Source organism: Canis lupus, chromosome 11 (genome assembly GCF_048164855.1).
Source record: "Canis lupus baileyi chromosome 11, mCanLup2.hap1, whole genome shotgun sequence".
NCBI classification, from domain to species: domain Eukaryota; kingdom Metazoa; phylum Chordata; class Mammalia; order Carnivora; family Canidae; genus Canis; species Canis lupus.
The window spans coordinates 28,869,632-28,890,584 of record NC_132848.1 but is presented as its reverse complement, the minus strand read 5'-3'; the positions used below and the strand labels follow the sequence as shown (position 1 = coordinate 28,890,584).

General features: G+C 43.0%; 1 protein-coding gene and 3 pseudogenes across 23 annotated transcripts in view; 1 reads left to right on the top strand and 3 right to left on the bottom strand.

Annotated features, from left to right (window-relative positions):
• Window positions 1-20,953, bottom strand: part of FAM227A (family with sequence similarity 227 member A) — a 96,670-nt gene that overhangs the window by 12,726 nt on the left and 62,991 nt on the right. For 16 of the 23 annotated variants that reach the window (XM_072843960.1, XM_072843956.1, XM_072843946.1 and 13 more), the window contains 3 exons: window positions 18,922-19,075; window positions 5,035-5,175; window positions 4,006-4,053 (listed from right to left, as the gene is read on the bottom strand). In XM_072843960.1, the coding sequence (XP_072700061.1) occupies window positions 4,006-4,053; window positions 5,035-5,175; window positions 18,922-19,075 (343 nt within the window). Of the gene's footprint in view, window positions 1-4,005; window positions 4,146-5,034; window positions 5,176-18,921; window positions 19,076-20,953 lie in introns of all 23 variants that reach the window. The other 7 variants (XR_012039232.1, XR_012039231.1, XR_012039230.1 and 4 more) reach the window with 3 other exon arrangements.
• LOC140642837 (large ribosomal subunit protein eL37 pseudogene) lies at window positions 6,389-6,941 on the bottom strand (annotated as a pseudogene).
• LOC140642833 (ATP synthase subunit O, mitochondrial pseudogene) lies at window positions 7,110-7,938 on the top strand (annotated as a pseudogene).
• LOC140642829 (non-POU domain-containing octamer-binding protein pseudogene) lies at window positions 15,935-18,279 on the bottom strand (annotated as a pseudogene).

Sequence of the window (20,953 nt, the reverse complement as noted above, 5' to 3'; positions counted from 1 at the left end):
TTTAAGGAAGAGGACAGAGCAATGAATACTTGTTAAAATGAACTGAAATGATTGCTTTCTTCTTCCATTCTGAAATATTAGAATGTCAGAAACAATAGCATTTATAAATCTCTCTTAACTCAAGAGATTCTGTAGCTCAAACCAGTGGGTGCAAACCATGCTGTTATAATCAGTGGCTGTTTCTCTAATCAAAGAAAAAAAATAAATTGATAACTTTTCTTCATATTAAGTTACTTCTTTTTAAAAAAAAGATCTATTTCTTTATTCATGAGAGAGAGAGAGGCAAAGACTTGGGAAGAGAGAGAAGCAGGCCCCCCTGCAGGGAGCCTGATGTAGAACTCAATCCCCAGCCCCAGGATCACACCCTGAGCCAAAGGCAGACACTCAACCACTGAGCCACCCAGGCGTCCCTTAAGTTTGCTTCTTAAACCTTCTCTTACCTGGGTGGTTCAGCTGGTTAAGCATCTACCTTTGGCTCAGGTCATGGTCCCAGGGTCCTGGGATGAGCCCCACGTCAGCCTCTCTGCTTAGCGGGAAGCCTGCTTCTCCCTCTCCCTCTGCCTGCTCCCCTTGCTTGTGCTATCTTTCTCTCTCTCTCAAATAAATAAAATCTTTAAAAAAAAAAAAAAAAAAAAAAGGCTGTAGCACAGGCCCTAGAGTCTGGCTGCTGGTTTCAAATCCTGGCTCATCTGTCTACCAAAGGCCAGATCCTGGGCAATAGTCGTCACTAAACCTTTCTGGGCCTCAGCTGCCCCAGCTATCAAATGAGGATAACGACACCCCATATCTTACAGGAGTGCTGTGGGGATTAAAGAATACACAGACCATGTTTAGAATGGAGTAGGGACCTGGCAAGCACGACTCTGTTGGGTGTCCTTGCTCAAGGTGATAAAATGAATGAGTAAGTAAAAGTTATAATTAAGAAAAAAATTAATCTGTAATCAAGTTGTAATTTCTTTTTTTTTTTTTTTTATATTATGATAGTCACAGAGAGAGAGAGAGAGGCAGAGACATAGGCAGAGGGAAAAGCAGGTTCCATGCACCAGGGAGCCTGATGTGGGATTCAATCCCGGGTCTCCAGGATCGCGCCCTGGGCCAAAGGCAGGCGCCAAACCGCTGCGCCACCCAGGGATCCCGCAAGTTGTAATTTCTTAACATGTTATGTGTTACTTTAAAATACCAAAGTTTGCAGATATACTGAAGATCCATATTTTATGCTACAAATAGTCCTTTATTTGGGTGACAGAATTTAAAGCAGTGATATTTTTATGGGCTTCTGCAAAGAGCAAGACAACTTCTGCTGTCCTGTCCCCAGAACATGGGAGAATCAGAGCTCTGAGCTCAGGAAAACACCCTGAGTATGTCAGCATCTGATCTTCACCTGCTAGTCCATCTGCACCTGAAGCCCGCCTCCTCCTCCACCCTAGAGCAGTAATCCTGTAAAACTAATGACTAGATGTCTTCTCCAAAATGGATCTTCTCCAAACCTCCCAATCCAGAATGGTCCAACGTACAGATGACCCAGGAGGAGCCCAGGCCTTGACTTAAGCAAGCCTCAGCTGCCTCCTTTGAAAAACAGGAAAAATAAAATTTACTTCACAGAACTGTTCCTAGACTTGAATGGGACAATGGAATATGCCTAGCACAGGGCAAAGACTACTTCCCTCAATTCCCCCTTCAGTATTTGCAATAGTAGGAGCAGGTTTGCTCTTCTTTGGGCCCTGAAAAGTCTAGAGTCGCCAGTCCTCAGTGACTTCTGAAAGAAGTGTCTGAGGAGACATTTTTGGACCTGGTTGTGCCCTCTCTTAATGTGAAACTCTTGGAGTTTAGAGCCTCTTCCTTGCAGGTAGGAATTTGTGTGTTTTCTGGAGTTTCACCATTTCAGTGCCTGGTGGTGGATAAGTAGGGTAAGAACTGCCCTAAGAGGTAAGAACTCAGCCAGTCCAGGGCCCAGAAAACCCAGGAGTCCTTCTGGGCTGGGCTAGGGCAGTGGTCTCAAACAGGCATGCTCAAAGGTATTCTGGATAAATGAATGTAAGAAGCTTTATGAAACAATAATAAATAAAGTGACTATTAATTACTTACAGGTTCTATGCCAGGCTCTTTATATGAGTTATGAGTTAACTATGAGTTATATAAGTTATATGAGTTAACTTTTCACATATAACAACCATCCACATCTCTTAGGGCCAAGGAAACGGGCGCAGAGAATGAAGGTATTTGACCTAGAGTCACAGAAGGAGCAGGGCAAAGATTCAAAACCCCAGATCTTTTTAGAGTCAAATCTCCTTTTACTGCTTCATCTGCCATCAGGATTTTTAAAATATTCAGATTTTTAAAATCCACAATTCCCCAAGACTTAGAAAATAAAGTGCTTCATAGGCATCCCTTCCTGATTTGTCCAGGGATCTCCATGTTCACCTCTCCTGGAACCCCTCACACACTTTCTTGATCCCCTGCCATGCTAATTCCTGCCTCTGAGCCTTTGCCTTTGTTGCTCTGTCCACCAAGAATGCCATCCTCTTGCCTCATCCCCCTCCTTCTGCCTGACAAATACCTTATCTTTTCCAAATTCAGGTCAAGGAATACCACTTCTATAAAGTGTTTCTGGGGGCACCTGGCTGCCTCAGTTGGAAAAACATGTGACTTCCTGATCTTGGGGTTGTGAGTTTGAGTCCCACGTTAGGTGTAGAGATTATTTAAATATATATATTTTATATAATAAAATATATATTATAATATATAAAATATTATATATTTATAAATAAATATTTATAATATTATAAGTAAAATATTATAAATATTTATAAAATAATATATATATATATATTTTTTTTTTTTTTTTTTTAAACTAAAGTGTTTCTGCATGGCTCCTAGGGTGACCTCTGTCTAACAGTACCTCCAGAGCTTAGGGGGTTTATTTGTTGAGACAACTGCCTTCTCTCTACCAGGCTGTGAGCTCCTTGAAAATGGGGACTGTGTTAACTACTGTTATTTAACCCAGCATCTAGTGCAGGGAACTTCTGAAGTCTCTTCTTCTTCTTTTTTTAAAAGATTTTATTTAATTAATTAATTAATTTATTTATTTATTTATTTAGGGGCAGAGGAAGAGTGAAAGAGAATCTCAAGTGGACTCCATACTGAGCATGGAGCCTGACACAGGGCTCTATCTCATGACCTTAAGATCATGACCTGAGTCAAAATCAAGAGTTGGATGCTTAACCGACTGAGCCATCCAGGTGCCCCTAAAACCCCTTCTAACCTAGGCTTGCTGCTGTGCAAAACTCAGTGGCTAATGTCTACCTCATATGGCTGTTATGAAGATCAAAATGAGGTGACATTTGTCAGGTCTTTTTTTTTTGTTTTAAGATTTTATTTATTTATAGAGATGCAGAGAGACAGAGAGGCAGAGACACAGGCAGAGGGAGAAGCAGGCCCCACACAGAGAGCCTGACGTGGGTCTCCATCCAGGGTCTCCAGGATCACGCCCTTGGCTGCAGGCGGTGCTAAACCGCTGCACCACCAGGGCTGCCCATTTGTCAGGTCTTTACCTTACTTTTTTAGTCTATATCTAAAGCCATTATTATATTGTAATTTAATATTATTATTTGTAATATTTTATTTTATTTTTTTTTAAGATTTTATTTATTTATTTATGAGAGACAGAGAGAGAGAGAGAGAGAGAGGCAGAGACACAGGCAGAGGGAGAAACAGGCTCCATGCAGGGAACCTGACATGGGACTTGATCCTGGGTCTCCAGGATCATGCCCTGGGCTGAAGGCGGCGCTAAACTGCTGAGCCACCTGGGCTGCCCTGTAATATTTTAAATAAAATAATGGATAAAAGAGTAAATGCATGAATAAATGTAGTGACCAAAACAAAAAAAAACTCCTCATTCAGCTTAGAAAAAACTATGATGGTATATTTCCCTTATCCTAGGAATTGCTATTTCTGTTTCTTAGTCTCTGGCCACAGTGTCCTTTTTCTCCTGTTGTTTTGCCTTACCTGGTAGAAATATCAAAGCTCCTGGGCTCCTGCAGGAGCTTCCCAGTCCTAGGGGAGAGAATTAGTTAGTGCCTGAGAGTGACAGGGGAGACCAGTCCAACTTCTGTCTTGCTTCTCTTTCCCTCTCCTCCTTTCCCTTCCTGTGGGGGAAATAAAAAACACAACAAAATCGGATCAAAAATTCAGTGTAATTTCTTCTAAGATGTCACTGGAATCTTGATAGATACACAGGCTTGGTGCTGTCTGTGGCCCTCTTTTTCTGTGGCCAAAGGCAGCTTGGAAAACAAGCCAGCACATAGAGGAAAGGAGGGCGGGAGGGAATAAGAGACAAAGAGAGAGAGCAAAAACCTAAATATGGCATTGAGTTCTTAGATCCAACATGCCTGCAGCTGGCCTGTCTGTGGCCTTCCCAGTTATTGAAGCTACTAGATTTTCCTCCTCAAGCTAGTTTGAGCTGGTCTCCTGGCACTTGCAGCAAAAGAGTTCTGACATACAGTTCATAAAGTACAAATGCTTAGCAAAGAAGAAGTACAAAATCACTGGTAGCTCTTACTACCACCATTAATTATAATAAAAATGAGAGTTGGGTGAATAACACATAAAAGTGAGTAAACCTTTATGTGCCCTTTTCCATGTATTAAGAATTCTAGGGGCACCTGGGTGGCTCAGTTGGTTAGGCATCTGACTTCATCTCAGGTCATGATCTCAGGGTCCTAGGACTGAACCCTGTGTTGGGCATCTCACTCAATGGGAAGTTTGCTGGTCTCTCTCCTCCCATCCTCTTCCTGCTTGGGCTTTCTCTCTCTCTCTCTCAAATAAATAAATAAAATCTTAAAAAAAAATTCTGACAGGGGTGCCTGGGTGGCTCAATTAGTTAAGCATCTGACTCTTGGTCTCAGCTCAGGTCTTGATCTCAGGGTTGTGAGTTCAAGCCCCATGTTGAGCTCCATACTGTGTGTGAAGTTTACTTTAAAAAAAAAAAAACAGTGTTTGTATTTCCACTTTTCCATGGTTTTTGTTAGAACAAACCTTGAAAGAAACGCAGTCTCCCTCTCATGACTTCCTCTACGTTTCTTGTCAAAGGATTCCTCAAGGAAGCTTGAAGGTTGGATGAACATGTGGTTTGCCTTCTTTTTTTCTAATGCTCTTTGATCAACGTTCTTCACATCCCTGTGGGGAAATCACAAGGGCACATACAGAAAAATACTTAAGAGTCAGCATGACCTTTTCACTCCTTTTTTTCATATGTAAAGAGAAACAAATATTTACAAACTGATTCATTCAAGAGCAACTGACTAAAACAGAGAGATGACTACATAGCAGAAACAGTCTGGAGCCTGTGTTGTGTGCTAGGGGTCATATCAGTCCTTGGGGACACAGAGAGGAAGAGGACATGGTCCCTGAATTCAGGGAACATATATTCAAATTAGGAGGACAGGAGAAGAAATCAACAATCTAAAAGAAAGCTGAATTGGAAGGCAAGCTGATTTCAAGTTGGGGATCTGTTGCTTACTGTGTGCCTTTAGGCAAATTACTTAACTTCTCCCCGCCAGTGTGGAGAGAAGATAATAGAATCTAGTGTAGGGGTGCCTGGGTGGCACAGTCGGTTAAGCATCTGCCTTCAGCTCAGATCATGATCCTGGGGTCCTGGGATGGAACCTTGCAGTGGGCTCCATGCTCAGTGGGGAGTCTGCTTCTCCCTCTGCCCCTCCCTCTGCTCGTGCTTTCTCCCTCTCTCTCTCTTTCTGTCAAATTAATTACAAACCTTTGTTAAAAAAATATTTTAAAAAATAGAACCTAGGGTTGTAGTGAGGTCTGGGTTACCATAGGTCAAGTGCTTAGCTCAGCGTCTGGTACACAATAAACAAAGGAAGTGCTTGAGAGATGCCAGCTGCTGTTGCTGGTGTTCTAGACGGTTTTCACTGGAGTGTGTTCAGATAAGCATGGGGTACACAACGGAAATGCCAAATTGGGTGATACACTGGCTGACTTTTGAAATGTGAGTAGACATTTGATGAAGAAGCAGGTTATGGGCACTCAAGGTAGGCAAAATAACAATAAAAATGTATTTGTGTGAATTAAGATTCTGTCATAGACTTCTCTATTTATGGAGGATAGATGTTGAAAGACTGATATTAAAAAATAGCATTGATCTTGGCCTAAACTGAGGTAGGGAAGCTGAAGGGACTATTTTTTTATTTATTTTAAAGATTTTATTTATTTATTTCAGAGAGAGAAAGAGCATGAGTGGGGGGAGGGGCAGAAGAAGAGACAGACTCCCCACTGAGCATGGGGTCTAACATTAGCTCCATCCTAGGACCCTGAGACCATGACCTAAACTGAAGTCACATGCTCAACTGACTGAGCCACCCAGGCTCCCCTATTTTTTTTTTTTTAAACCAGAACGTTTATTTTGACTAATCGTTGAAATCCTTAAGATGAACTGGATGCTGCAACAGCTGCCCTCTTGGGCTTAGGTGTCGTTCCTTCACAGAATCCATGCCTGAACCTGTGGTATACAATTTTTAGGTGCCTCATTCGACTGTCCCAGTGGTATTCCGTCTTTTAGCCTTGGCACTCCAATTATACTTTCTCTTCCGCTTGGCAGGGTAGCCACACTTGCTGCAGGTGGACTTCTGAAGGTGGTAGGCCTTAGAGCCACAGCGGTGGCACAACGTGTGCATCTTATTGTGACGCTTTCCAAATGATGACGTCCCCTTCGTCATCTTGTTTCCACGGCAGACCCCCCAGGCTCCCCTACTTTTAAGATTTTAAAAGTTAATTGATTGATTGGAGAGTGAAAGAGAGAGAGAGAGTAAGCATGCATACAAGTAGGGGGAGGAGTAGAGAGAGATAGAGACAAGCAGACTCCGTGCTGAGGGCAGAGCCCAACACAGACCTTGATCCTACAACCTGAGATCACAATCTGATGGACACTCAACCGACTCACCACCCAGGTGCCCCTGAAGGGACTCCATTTTAGAAAGGCTCTATCTCTGCTGTTTTTCTACTAGGCCCCATTTCAGAATAAGTCAAAAAAGCTGTGTTCCCACTTTGAGGGGGAAGCAAGAAAGTTAATCCTTCTCTAAATTTTGCCCAGGGGCCGCAAACACCTAATAATGTCTAAGAACCAGATTTCAAACAAGTTCCAGGCTGACACTGGCATCAATACCCCTACCTGGGGTTTGACCTACAGCCCCCCGGAGAAGATGGCCGCCCCAGCGGTGTCCGGGCTGTCCCGGCAGGTGCGGTGCTTTAGCACGTCTGTGGTCAGGCCGTTTTCCAAGCTTGTGAGGCCACCTGTTCAGATACATGGTATCGAAGGTCGCGATGCCACTGCTCTTTATTCTGCTGCATCGAAACAGAATAAACTGGAACAAGTAGAAAAGGAATTGTTGAGAGTAGCACAAATCTTGAAGGAACCTAAAATGGCTGCTTCCATTATGAATCCCTACATAAAGCGTTCCGTGAAAGTGAAAAGCCTAAATGACGTGACAGCAAAAGAGAGGTTCTCTCCTATCACATCCAACCTGATCAATTTGCTTGCTGAGAAGGGTCGCTTGAACAATACCCCTGGAGTCATTTCTGCCTTTTCCACCATGATGAGTGTGCACCGTGGAGAAGTGCCATGCACAGTGACCACCGCGTCTCCTTTGGATGAAGCCACTCTTACTGAACTAAAAACGGTCCTGAAGAGCTTCCTATGCAAAGGCCAAGTATTAAAATTGGAAGTTAAGGCTGATCCATCAATCATGGGGGGAATGATTGTCCGTATTGGAGAGAAATATGCTGATATGTCTGCAGGAACCAAGATTCAGAAGCTGAGCAGGGCCATGCGGGAGGTTTTCTGAAAGTATTGATTATCTGTCAGTGAAAACTCCTAAAACTTGGAGCAACAATAAAATGCTTCCTGAACAGAAAAAAAAAAAAAAATACCCCTACTTTCGGTAATTGATGGAATAATGCCTGTTGGGCAGCCCAGGTGGCTCAGCGGTTTAGCGCCGCCTTCAGCCCCAGGGCCTGATCCTGGAGACCCAGGATCGAGTCCCACATCAGACTCCTTGCATGGAGCCTGCTTCTCCCTCTGCCTGTGTGTCTGCCTCTCTCTCTATCTCTGTCTCTCATGAATAAATAAATAAAATCTTTAAAAAAAATGCCTGTTGCTCACCTGGCACTTACCTCTGGTTGGGCCCTACTTTCGACTCCTAAAGAAACAAGTACCCTAGACCCCTTTCCAGTGTAAACTCCCTAACCCCAGGCACTGACAAGACTCATTCTCCTTTCCTTTCCAAGTCTCCCAAACGTTCTGTCTACTATTCTCGACCCATCATTTATACTATTCAATTAATTCTGTTTTCACTTTCTCTGGCTTACATTTGATTTCTATCCTGTGTGAAGCCAAGGACCCTCTTGGCCGTGTTGGGGGACTCTCCTCGGTCCTTAGACTCAACCTGCCTGTATCAAAACCAATGGCTATTCCAACAATGGGCATTTTTCCCAAGTCAAAGGAAGAAATTCGGTTGACACAACATTCTTACTTTTGGGATCTTCTGCCACAACTTTTTCTTACCCCTGGGGAGCCTGCTTGTGGTTGCGACGAAGAGGCAAAGAAGAGCAGCAAATTGCATTTGTCCTTGTTATGGTCGCATTTTCTTTCTTTTCTTTTCTTTTCTTTCTTTTCTTTTTTAAAGATCTTATTTATTTATTTGAGAGAGAGAATGAGCAAGAGAGAACACAAGCATGGGGAGAGTCAGAGGGAGAGAGAGAAGAAGACTCTCAGCTGAGCAGAGACCTTGACACTGGGTTCCATCCCTGGTCCCTGGGATCATGACCTGAGCTGAAGGCAGATGCTTCATCCACTGAGCCACCCAGGCACCCCAGTGATCACATTTTCTTCTTTTTTTTTAAATTTTATTTATTCATGAGAGACACAGAGAGAGAGAGAGGCAGAGACACAGGCAGAGGGAGAAGCAGGCTCCCTGTGGAGAGCCCGATGTGGGACTCGATCCCAGGACCCTGGGATCACGACCTGAGCCAAAGGCAGACACTCACCCACTGAGCCACCCAGGTGCCCTCCAATGATCACATTTTCTAACAGAAAAAACACTGATGTAACTTATTTTCTATATTGTTATTTCTTGAGATGTTGAAGTCTGCACATGCCTTAGACTCATATTTTCCACTAGAAAAAGCATCTTTAGTTTGTGACAGAATCATATTTTGAAATATCTCATAGAGTTCTGCAAAGAGGATTCTGAATTGGGAGTGCTCTGCCCCCAGATAAGTTTGAGGATCAGGGCTTTAGACTCGCATGTAAATGAAGTTCTCCAGCAGCCAGAACTTATTAGGTGTTTATGGCCCCGGGCCATCTCACTCAATGCATGATCCACCTGCAACGTGCAAGCTAGGCTCTTTCTCTATCTACAGCCGAGACTCTGGATTGCCTTTTCATTCTTTTTCTTTTCTTTTCTTTTCTTTTTTTTTTTAATTTATTTTTTATTGGTGTTCAATTTACTAACATACAGAATAACCCCCAGTGCCCGTCACCCATTCACTCCCACCCCCCGCCCTCCTCCCCTTCTACCACCCCTAGTTCGTTTCCCAGAGTTAGCAGTCTTTACGTTCTGTCTCCCTTTCTGATATTTCCCACACATTTCTTCTCCCTTCCCTTATATTCCCTTTCACTATTATTTATATTCCCCAAATGAATGAGAACATATAATGTTTGTCCTTCTCCGACTGACTTACTTCACTCAGCATAATACCCTCCAGTTCCATCCACGTTGAAGCAAATGGTGGGTATTTGTATTCTTTTCTTTTAATTACTTAATTACTTAATTAATTATTTGACACACACAGAGAGAGAGAGAGAACAAGTAGGCAAAGCAGCAGGCAGAGGGAGAGGGAGAAGCAGGCTCCAGGCTGAGCAGGGTGCCTAATGCAGGACTCAATCATGGTCCTGGGATCATGACCTGAGCTGAAGAAGGTAGATACTTAACGAACTGAGCCACCCAAGTGCACTTTTTTTTTTTTATATATTTTTATTTATTCATGAGAGAGAGAGAGAGAGAGGCGCAGACAGAGGCAGAGGGAGAAGTAGGCTCCATGTAGGGAGCCTGACATGGGACTCGATCCGGGGTCCCCAGGATCACGCCCTGGGCCAAAGATGGTGCTAAACCGCTGAGCTACCCGGGATGCCCCCTGGATTGCCTTTTCTAAGGGGGACTGCTCCAGGTCTCCCCAGCTGCAGACTTTCAACTCTGAGTCCTGTGCTGGTATCCAAGCCTCACACACACTAAGTGATTCATAAACGGAACGTCAGTCTAATTTCAAAGCCAGTGCTCCTAACTGATAGGCTCTATTTGGGAAATAAGTGGTAACTGAGGTCCCAAAAGAGTTCTAACCCTCCTAAAAGTAATATTCTATAGGGCATTTGCACCTTTTGTTTTTGTTATGGCCAAAGCTTCAAAAAATATACAGAACTAAAGAAAACTGCATAATCAACACCATTTACCCATTACCTAGCTTCAATAGTTACCAACACAAGGCTAATCTTGAATTATCCACTACTCCTTTTGCACCCCTACCATCCCCACCCCAAATGGGTGATTTTATTTTATTTTTTTTAAGACTTTATTTATTTATTCATGAGAGACAGAGAGAGAGAGAGAGGCAGAGACACAGGCAGAGGGAGAAGGAGGCTCAATGAAGGGAGCCCGGTGTGGGACTCGATCCCAGGATTCCAGATCAGGCCCTGGGCTGAAGGCGGCCCAAAACCGCTGAGCCACCCGCTGAGCCACGGGTGATTTTTAAAAGCAAATCCTAGATACCATGTCATTTCATCCATAAACACTTCATTAGATAACTCAGACATGACTCTTAAAAAATAAGGTAACTACAAAACCATTATAACATCTACAAAGAAAAACAATGCCCCAATATAGTGAGTTCCTTAATATGTTCCTTTGGAACACAGATACCAAAGAGTTCATACTCTAAATGCACAGCTCAATGAGTTTTCGTGTACTGAGCACACTCATGTAACCAGCACCAGATTAAGAAACAGAATACTGCCAGCTACCCAGGAGCCCCCTCATCCAAACCCTACTCAATCATACCCCGAGGGTAGTCCTGCCCTGATGTCTAACAGCACAGATGTGTGTTCTTTTTTTAAGATATATTTGAGAAAGAGAGTACGTGTGAGCATATGCAGGGGGTCAGAGGAGAGGCAGAGAGAGAGAGAGAGAGAGAGAGAATCTCAAGCAGACTCCCCACTGAGGGTGGAGCCCAACATAAGGCCCCATCCCAGTATACTTAGATCATGAGCTGAGCCAAAAACAAGAGTCAACTTAACTGACTGAGCTACCCAGGTGCCCCTAATAACACAGATGTGTTTTAAGGCCACCATTTTCTTTTGTAAACAAAATTCTGAGAATCAATTTATTAACAGAAGGCATGCTGAGCTTCTTGATTATGCCTTATCCAACAAAAAGTGAAAATATCGGGGCAGCCCTGGTGGCACAGCGGTTTAGCGCCACCTGCAGCCCAGGGTGTGATCCTGGAGACCCGGAATCGAGTCCTGCATCGGGCTTCCTGCATGGAGCCTGCTTCTCCCTCTGCCTATGTCTCTGCCTCTCTCTCGCTCTCTCTGACTGAATAAATATATCTTAAAAAAAAAAAAGAAAATATTTAGCAATGAGATTGCTAACACATAATTACAAAGTTTTTACTGACCTATAATACCTATACTATAATTCACCTAATAAGGATGCCTGTATTAAACAAGGATATCCTTATATATTTCTGAAGCACATATGCTGTAGACTTAATCTTGAATAAATTTAATATTAGCCCTAAATTATTTTTGCCTTGCTAATGCCATAGCTATGTATAACTATGGGGGCTAAGTTCTCGCCAATGGAATGAAAAATGGAAGGTTTATTTGTGACTAACAGGAGGAATGCATTTCTTTGGACTCATCTTCCCTTCTATTGGCTGGAATATAGACCTGATGGCTGGAGCCTGAGCACTAAGAGGCTAAATCATGGGCAAAGGATTATGGAGAAATAAGACAAAAGGGGCTTGGGTCCCTGAGACTGTGACCTGCCATATCTCCTGAACAACTTTTTAAATAAAAAATAGATTTGCTTATTCTATTTTTTAAAGATTTTTATTTATTTATTCATGAGAGACATAGAGAGGCAGAGACATAGGGAGAGGGAGAGGCTCCCCGGTGGGGAGCCTAATGTGGGACTTGATCCCAGGACCCTGGGATCACGACCTGAGCCAAAGACAGACGCTCAACCACTGAGCCACCCAGGTGCCCTTGCATCTTGTTTTAGCTACTATTTTGAGTTCTGTCACTTGAAGCTAAACCTAATTCTAAGTGATAGAATTACTTACTATGGGCTTGATCCTATAAATAGACTTTATGTGCCTTATTTTACTTGATCAGAACAACTCTCCAAAGTAGGAAATACTATCTATCTTCATTTAACCAACAAAGGAATGGAAGCTCCGCCATATATGTTACTGGTCCGATGTCACAGAGCTAGTAAGTAAAAAATCCTAAGCCTCCACCATTCCAAGGATCCCACCTTCAAGGATTGTTAACAACTATTGGGAGAGACAGACATCACAAAATATATGCAACAGGTAACACCTGGTGCATAGAAGTCGCTGAAAATATTTGTTGGAACAATGAGTGAAATATAGAAGAAACAAAGCATAATGAACTATAGAAACAGATACAAAAACACAGAACCCTAAAGAGCAGTTCCTATGGGGGCACCTGGGTGGCTCAGTTGGTTAAGCATCTACCTTCAGCTCAGGTCATGATCTCAGGGTCCTGGGATAGAGCCCTGTGTCAAGCTCCCTGCTCAGTGGAGAGTCTGCTTCTCCCCTAGCCCAGCCCCTCCCCTCACTCGTGTTCTCTCTCCCTCTCAAGTAAATAAAAATTAAAAAAAAAAAAAAAAAGAATGGGTCCTCCCCCTTCCCCAGTCCTGACCATCACCTGCATCTCTCCAATCCTTCCCCCTTCACACAGGCTTGGGTCTCCCACTTTACACTGAAACAGCCTTGTTACTCACCATCCAATCTTGCCTTTTTTGGTGCCAAATTTTGCTCCTTCTGCTTCCTAGCAATCTCAGTCACCATGGGGAGCCATACCTTCTCCCTAATGCTCCAGGCTCCAGTGTGTGACTTCAGGCCTGTGAAGACCGCTCTCTACCAAATCACCAAATCTGTCTCAGCCCCATGAGTCTGCATCTGGCACCCCAACTGCTAATCACTGCTTCCCCAAGCCCTTTCTTCCCTCAGCATCAGGATTGGTGCACCTTTACATACAGGCTCTTCTTTCCCTGTGGCCACTCCTCTCCTCAGCCCCATATTTTGCCCTCCATACATATGTGGTGGCTCTCTAAGGTTCTGTCCTTGACCTTGGCTTCTGTAAAATGGGGATAAACAGCTGTGCCTCTTACACACACTATTTCATATCCTGATTTTTTTTTGTCCAATAATATGTCATGACCATTCTTCCTTATAAAAGAAGACTACTAAAAAAAAAAAAAAGACTACTAGATCAACATGACCATTTTTCTTCACTGCAGAGTTTGCACATATGATACCTTGCTAACCAATCACCTTTTGATGAACATTTAGGCTGAAATGCATTTTTGTGGTGCTGCTGCTCAACAGGCTTTTATGTGTGTATCATAATTTGGGAATAACTCAGCTGTATCACTTTGTAAAACAAAGTTACCTATGTGCTTATTGTTTTCTTTCTCTCCTATGATGGCAGATATTGGACCAAAAAAACAAAAAACAAAAAACCCCCAGCAATCCCCCCTTTTTCCATTGATAACCAAATCCAGTGTTATTTTGGGTAATGAAATTCCACTCTGGTCTAGGCATGGAAATCTCATTTTTCTTTGCCAAATATTTCCTAAGCTTCTTTTGCAGCCAGGATATCCACATGAGAATATTATCAAGCAGAGAAGACATGAGGGGGAGATAAGGAGCAAAAGAAGGCAAGTTCTTCTTTATAGAGAAAAGTGTCAGCTGATAAATGCAGAAGGGATGGTGGAAGTAGAAAGTCAGGTACAACCCTGAATAAAATAATTGATTCAGGCAAAGACCATCAATGATGCTAAAACCACTGGGTGAAGGTTTGGGGAGAGCAGGTCGTTCAGTCTCAAAGAATCACAGCACTTGGGACACTGGGTGGCTCAGCAGTTGAGCATCTGCCTTTGGCTCAGGGCATGATCCCGGAGACTCCGGGATCGAGTCCCACATTGGGCTTCCTGCATGGAGCTTGCTTCTTCCTCTGCCCGAGTCTCTGCCTCTCTCATGAATAAATAAAATCTTAAAAAAAAAAAAAAAAAAAGAAAAGAAAGAGTCATACCACTTATTACAGACTAACTATGTAAAACAGGAATCTTACAGTGGAGAGGTCTGGAAGAAACCATCTATCTGGCTGAGCTGGCTGACCGGACACTGAGCATCTCCTGATGCAGTGTGGTGAGCATATACAACATCATCTATGAGGTATTCTCAGTGAAAAGATCTTCCCTGAATCCTCTCAAGCATCTAGTATATCCCCAATGTCCAGTTTAAAAGAAATACAGGGCATTTTGGAATAAGTTAAATGATACTCTGAAGAAATAATCAGAAAAATCCAGAATGTGGCTTGAGCTTTTCAAAAAAGTCTGTCATAAAAAAATTAATAATGTAATAATTGATTCAGGGAATAACAAGAAAGGTGGGGGCAGGGCACTGGTATAGATGAAAAGGCACCAAAGAGATACAACAACATTTTCTATACAAAATAGAATTCCCAATCCTTTTTTTTTAAAGGCTTAAAACATATTTTAATAAGTTGATGCTGCATTACTGCTCCATTTCTCAGAAAAACTCCAAGGATATCAGGGACAAATCCAACATGGTACAGCAATAAAAAAAAATGCACAGCATAACTACCTAAGATTGGCAAGGCTAAGAGCTACTGCCTGGCCTTCAGCATACAGCAGCCCTGTTCCCAAGATTGTACTAGGCCTATCAAGAAAAGCTGTGAACAAAAAAAAAAAACAAAAACAAAAACAAAAAACAGAAAAGAGAAGCTGTGAACAGCATCATAGACATAAAAGGGCCATTCCTGGGTTGTCCTTACCAGGTCCCTAAAAGATGGAGGCAACTTAACACAAGATTTTTTAAAGATACACTAAAATGAAAATCTCTAAGAGAAAGGTCTTCCTTAGGACATGAAGTGGGGGGGATCCCTGGGTGGCTCAGTGGTTTAGCGCCTGCCTTTGGCCCAGGGTGCGATCCTGGAGTCCCGGGATCGAGTCCCGTGTCGGGCTCCCAGCATGGAGCCTGCTTCTCCCTCCTCCTGTGTCTCTGCCTCTCTCTCTCTCTCTATGTCTATCATAAATAAATAAATCTTAAAAAAAAAAGGACCTGAAGGGGTTAATATACAGGATATAACAGAATCATATGTATGTTGTCTGTGGCCTCTGTGGACATTTGCCTGAATTCCCACCTGTGAGTGAATGGAATGGGGTTAAAGTAATTGGGGGATGTTTGTTTTTGTGATGTATGTGGCAGTGTCTATGGGGTTGGAGGATTTAAGAATGAGAAAGCATGGGATCCCTGGGTGGCTCAGTGGTTTATCGCCTGCCTTTGGCCCAGGACATGATTCTGGAGTCCCAGGATCGAGTCCCGAGTCAGGCTCCCTGCGTGGAGCCTGCTTTTCCCTCTGCTCTCACTCCCTCTATGTCTCTCATGAATAAATAAATAAAATCTTAAAAAAAAAAAAAAAAAAAAGAATGAGAAAGCAAAAAGAACAGGATGGACAAGAATGGAATGATCAAGATTAATGGGGCTCTAACTGTATCCATTTTGCCATGGTCCCACCCCCCCCAAGACCCTCAACAATCACATGAGGCTTCAGGAATGCACCACACAGAATCAATTAGTTAAACAATATACCACACAGACCTGATTTGTTAACTGTTGCCCCTTCCTTGCCCTCAGCCTCCAGTAAACTCCCTCAGAGTAGTACAGGCAAGGACAACTTAACTATTGGGAGGAATCCCTAACACTTTTCCAGGCCAGAATTCTGGGTAGTCCAAAAAGGGTCCTTCTTTTAAGGGTTTTTGGGAAACTAGACATTGAAATTTTTATTAGTATCGGCGACGTTTGTTTGGAGCAAATTCAGCTCCAGAAGCTGCACGGTTGAATGCAGGAGGGGTTCTACCAATTGCCCCAATTTCTTCCATTGTAGCAGCCTGGCCAAAGCGTTCAGTTGTTGGTGGGGTCAATCCCAAGGTTCCATCTGGCATTGTAGTGGCAGGTCCTGGAGGAGCTGGGCTACCAGCTGGCACTGGAGCAGGGGGCATGGCACCTCTGTTGTTTATGCCCATAGCACCTTCCATAGCCATCTGGCCCATCCGTATCTCCTGTTCTCTTGCATCAGGGAATGTTCCCTTGAATCCTTCCTGCTGTCACTGCATCATTTCTTCCTGTTGCCGCCGCATCTCTTTCCTTCAGCGCCTGCATGACTCCTCCTGCCTGAGCTGCAGTTGCTTTCGTTTTTGCACTTCTTGGTTGTGCAGCTTTTCCATCCTCCTAAGTTCTTCTTGACGCCTCATCAAATCCTGTCTCATTAGCATGACCTGGTGCTCATGGCAAGCAGCCTCCATCTCCATCTCCAGCTTCTCAAGAGCTTCCTTGATGTTGTGGTCCACTTGGTCCTGCTGCTGCTTCTCCATCTCAATCAGTGCCTTCCAGCGCATGGCATACTCATACTCCAAGGAGCCAGGCTGTGCAAATCTGGGTGGTTGCTCTTGCTAATTGTGAAATTGCTGGTTCTTTATAACCAGTTTCTCTGGAAAGAAAAACTATATCCGCTCTGGAAGTCCCTCTTCATCATCCAACTGGTCCATGGGCTCCACAGTCACAGGCCGAGGAAATGTGGTTAGCAGGAAGGAGCCTTCACTGCACCTGTCCAGAGCTTTCCAAGCAGCCGGCTTCCCTGAGAATTCAACAATGCCTTTTCCTGAGGGCCTTCCTGGATCATCCACGATGACTACAGCCCTCTCCACCTGGCCAAACATGGAAAAGGCTTCCTCCAGCAGTTCATTGGAAACATACTGAGGAAGGTTTTGGACCGTGAGGGATGCAGGCAAAGCACACACGCAGCTGCTTTCCACAAAGTGGCATGTTGCCCAATTCTACTTTGGCAATTTCCGCTAAGGTTCATGTTTCCAAGTGGATAAAACCAAAGCCTTTATCCTTATGAATGAAGACTTTGCCTGCTTTCCCATATTTCTCAAATAGTTTCCTCATCTCCTCGGCAGTGATATCAGGAGGAAGATTGCCCACAAAGAGCCAGCTACGTTGGATGAAGGTCTTCTCTCCTGGTTTTCTAAAATTCTTCAGGTCAATAGTCAAGCCTTCATTTTGGCTGCTGACTTGTTGCCCATTTGCAGGTATTGGTGGCGGTGGTGGCTGCTGCTGTTGGTGCTGCTGCTGCTGCTTCCTTGGAGTATGGTTTTGCTTCTCCAAGTTAAAGGTTTTATTGCTCTGCATTTTTGCACCCCACTACCAACTGTTCTCTCCTCAGAGTAATGGCGACTTAGAATTCCCAATCTTTGATTGGATCCTGGAGCAGCAGCAAGGAAAACCAAAAAAAGATATTTTGGGGAAAAATGGGGAAATTTGAATTTGACCTAATTACCAGAGAGAGAAATGGCAAAATGTAAATAATTGGTAAACACAGTGAGGTCATATGGTGTTCACTGCACTATCCTTTCAACATTTCTGGCAGGTCTGAAAATTTTCTAAATAAAATAAAAATATTGAAAAAGTCAGAAGGCATAGGAAAATATCCATAATATGCTGCTAAGTAGGAAAACAAAGTCTAAAAACCAGATTAAAGTCTAAAACCCAGATACTCCTTTATGGGCCCAGGAGAAAAGACTGGAAGGATTTATAGGATTTTTAAAAGAAAGATCTATTCTCTGTTATTCTGGAATTTACATTCTGACCACAAGAAAGCTGAATGTGCTTGAGATAGTCCCAGGGCTAGGCCTCCAATTAAAAATTGTCACATGCAGGGGAGCCTGGGTGGCACAGTCAGTTAAGTGTCTACTTCTTGGTTTTGCTCAGGTTGTGAGATTGAGCTCCAGGTTGGGCTCCACGCTCAGCAGGGAGTCTGCTCCAGATTCTCGCCCTCTCCCTCTGTACCTCCCATTCTTACTCCTGCTCTTTCTCAAAATAAAATAAATACATCTTTAAAATGCATTTAAAAAAGAAATTGTCTTGTGCAGAGGTGCTTGGCTGGCTTGGTCAGTGGAATATACAACTCTTGTTCCTGGGGTTGTGAGTTTGAGGTATACAGATTACTTAAAAATAAAATCTTTTTTAAAAATTGTCTTTTACACTGAATAAATGTGTCTTTTTTAAAATATGCTGTGTAAAGTTAGTCTACTCTGAAGCCATCTTGGTAAACTACCCCAACAGTGTGAAGTTAGAATTCCTTCAGGGTGATGCCAGGTTCCATTCGAAATTTATTTGCAACCTGCTTGGGCACAGAAGCCATTGTCTCCACAAACCTTGGTGTGGTTGAACTGACAGTTAATGTGTTGTGACCTGGAGTTCACCATTAAAAGGGTCACCCAAGCAAAGTCCTGGAGTTTATTTGGTTATTATGATTGTTGGCACATCCTATGCAATATATCTAAATTGAATTATGGTATCAGATAAAATTATAGATGGGATTAAAGCTTGTGTATCATCCATTATCATGTGTAATCAATAAACGATTTAATATTCTCTTGAAAAAAAATTGTCTTTTAATCATCACATGCAACAAGACAGATGCTCAAACAATGCCCCTTCCCTAAAACCCTTAAGTACCTGAGGAAGTTTTCTTGCAGTCCCTTTAGGTACTCATCAAAATATTTCCATTCATTCCAGTGGAGTCGGTTCAGTTGGTGGAAGTTTTCCTTCCGCTTCTTCATGTTACTCAGGGTCAGGTCGATGACCTCGGCATAGGTCAGGACAGATTCAGTGGCATCTGCCGTCAAGGAAGACCCCACACTGTCAGTTGGTATTGACTCTGAGCATTACCAGCAGGATGGTGTCCTACATGGAGAGGGGGGTGAGATGCCAGAGTGGGGGAAATGACCTGTTTCTCCACCGGATCACTGAAATCTGAGCAGGAAATGACTCCTGCTCTCTGACCATGGCCTACTCGGGAAGGCAAGGAGCTATCCTCCCTATGGCCAGGCCATTCTTGGTCTTTTGACAAAGCCCTTCTCTCCTCCGGCTGATGGAAGGGCTAGGAAATGCTTTTTTCAGACTGCCTAAAGTTCTCACTCTGTATGGTAACAGGTGGGAAATACTTAGTGTGGGAAACAGTTCATAATGTATAGAATTGTCATATCACTGTGCCGTACACCTGAAACTAATATAAGTCAACTATACTTCAGTAAAAAACAAAATGAATAAACACAGTTCTTACTCTATTAATTATCACTGTGGTGAAGAGGAAGGGATTCCAAATTTCAGTCCCAAGACCTCATTCCCAATATTATGTTTGTATGTTGAAAAATCTTCTGTGCCTTCCCCACCCTCTCTACCCCTTCGGGATGGGTCAGAATCTCAGGAGTGGGATTTCAGTCAAGATATGTCATCCTCTACATTTCTATTTTCTTCTCTGTAAAATAGGAATAGTAATTCCTGCCTTAGATGATGTTAATAATAATTATGAGTTATTATTTATTTAGAACCAGCCATATGCTATTTAATCCTGGCTGTAATGCTATTGGTTTGGTATACTTACCCTTATTCTATTTTATTTCAAGATTCTATTTATTTATTTATTTGAGAGAGAGAGAGGAAGAGAGAGAGAGCAGGGGGGAGAAGGATAAATAGAATCCACACTGAGCATGGAGCCTGAAGTGAGGCTCAATCCCATGACCCTGAGATCATGACCTGAGCCAAAACCAAGAGTTGGACACTTTAACCAACTGCACCACACAGGTGCCCTAATTCTCCTTACTTTAGGAAGGAAATAAAAGATATAGAGCTCAGAGGTTAAGCTGTGCACAGATCTTAAGGCCAGTGGATTATGGAGCTGGGCTGTATATCCCCAACCCAGGCTCCTTCTACTACACTACACTGTCCACAGAGCAGTGAGGTGATCCATGAGAAAGTGCTTTATAGATAATAAAGTTATCTTTATTATCTATAGATATTAATATCTATATAGATATTATCTATAGATAATAAAGCTATTATTCTCTGCATATAGACTTATAAATAACTTGGGGATATGAGCTCTACAGGGCAAGTGCTACCTAGCTCATTCTGAAAGCTCCTCCTGATGGGGAGCTATGTGCAGACAGGTAATGTTTCAAGCACTTGTTACCTGTTGGGCTCTATCCCAAGCCTTTATTGCTATTGTGCCTGTACTCTGCATAACAGCCCTAGAAGGCAGGTGTTGTTATCCCATTTTATAGATTAAAAAAATGAGGCTCAGAGAGAGGCTGAAACTTGTCCAAGATTACTTAGCTGGTCAACAATTGAGTTGGTTCTTGAGTTCAGGTTGACTTGATTCCACATTTTGACCCCCTACAGTAAAGTGCTAGGACTCAGGACACCAACATGTCACATCTATTTTCTTAAGATCTGAGTTGGTTACCAAATCTTTAAGATAAATGACAACAGGGCCAGAGATTTGCTGGAGGGTCTAGAGGAGGGGTATATATGTGTGTGAAGAGAATGTTAGAAGAAACACACACCTAGAACTCAAATCCTGATTGATACATATTCTGGGGTCAGGGAACATCTGGGAAGCATTACTGAGCTGCAAAGCATGTTCAAGTACCTACTTAGCCTTCACCCTGGTACATAGGAAGAGGTTGTGCACCCAGGGAAATCTGAC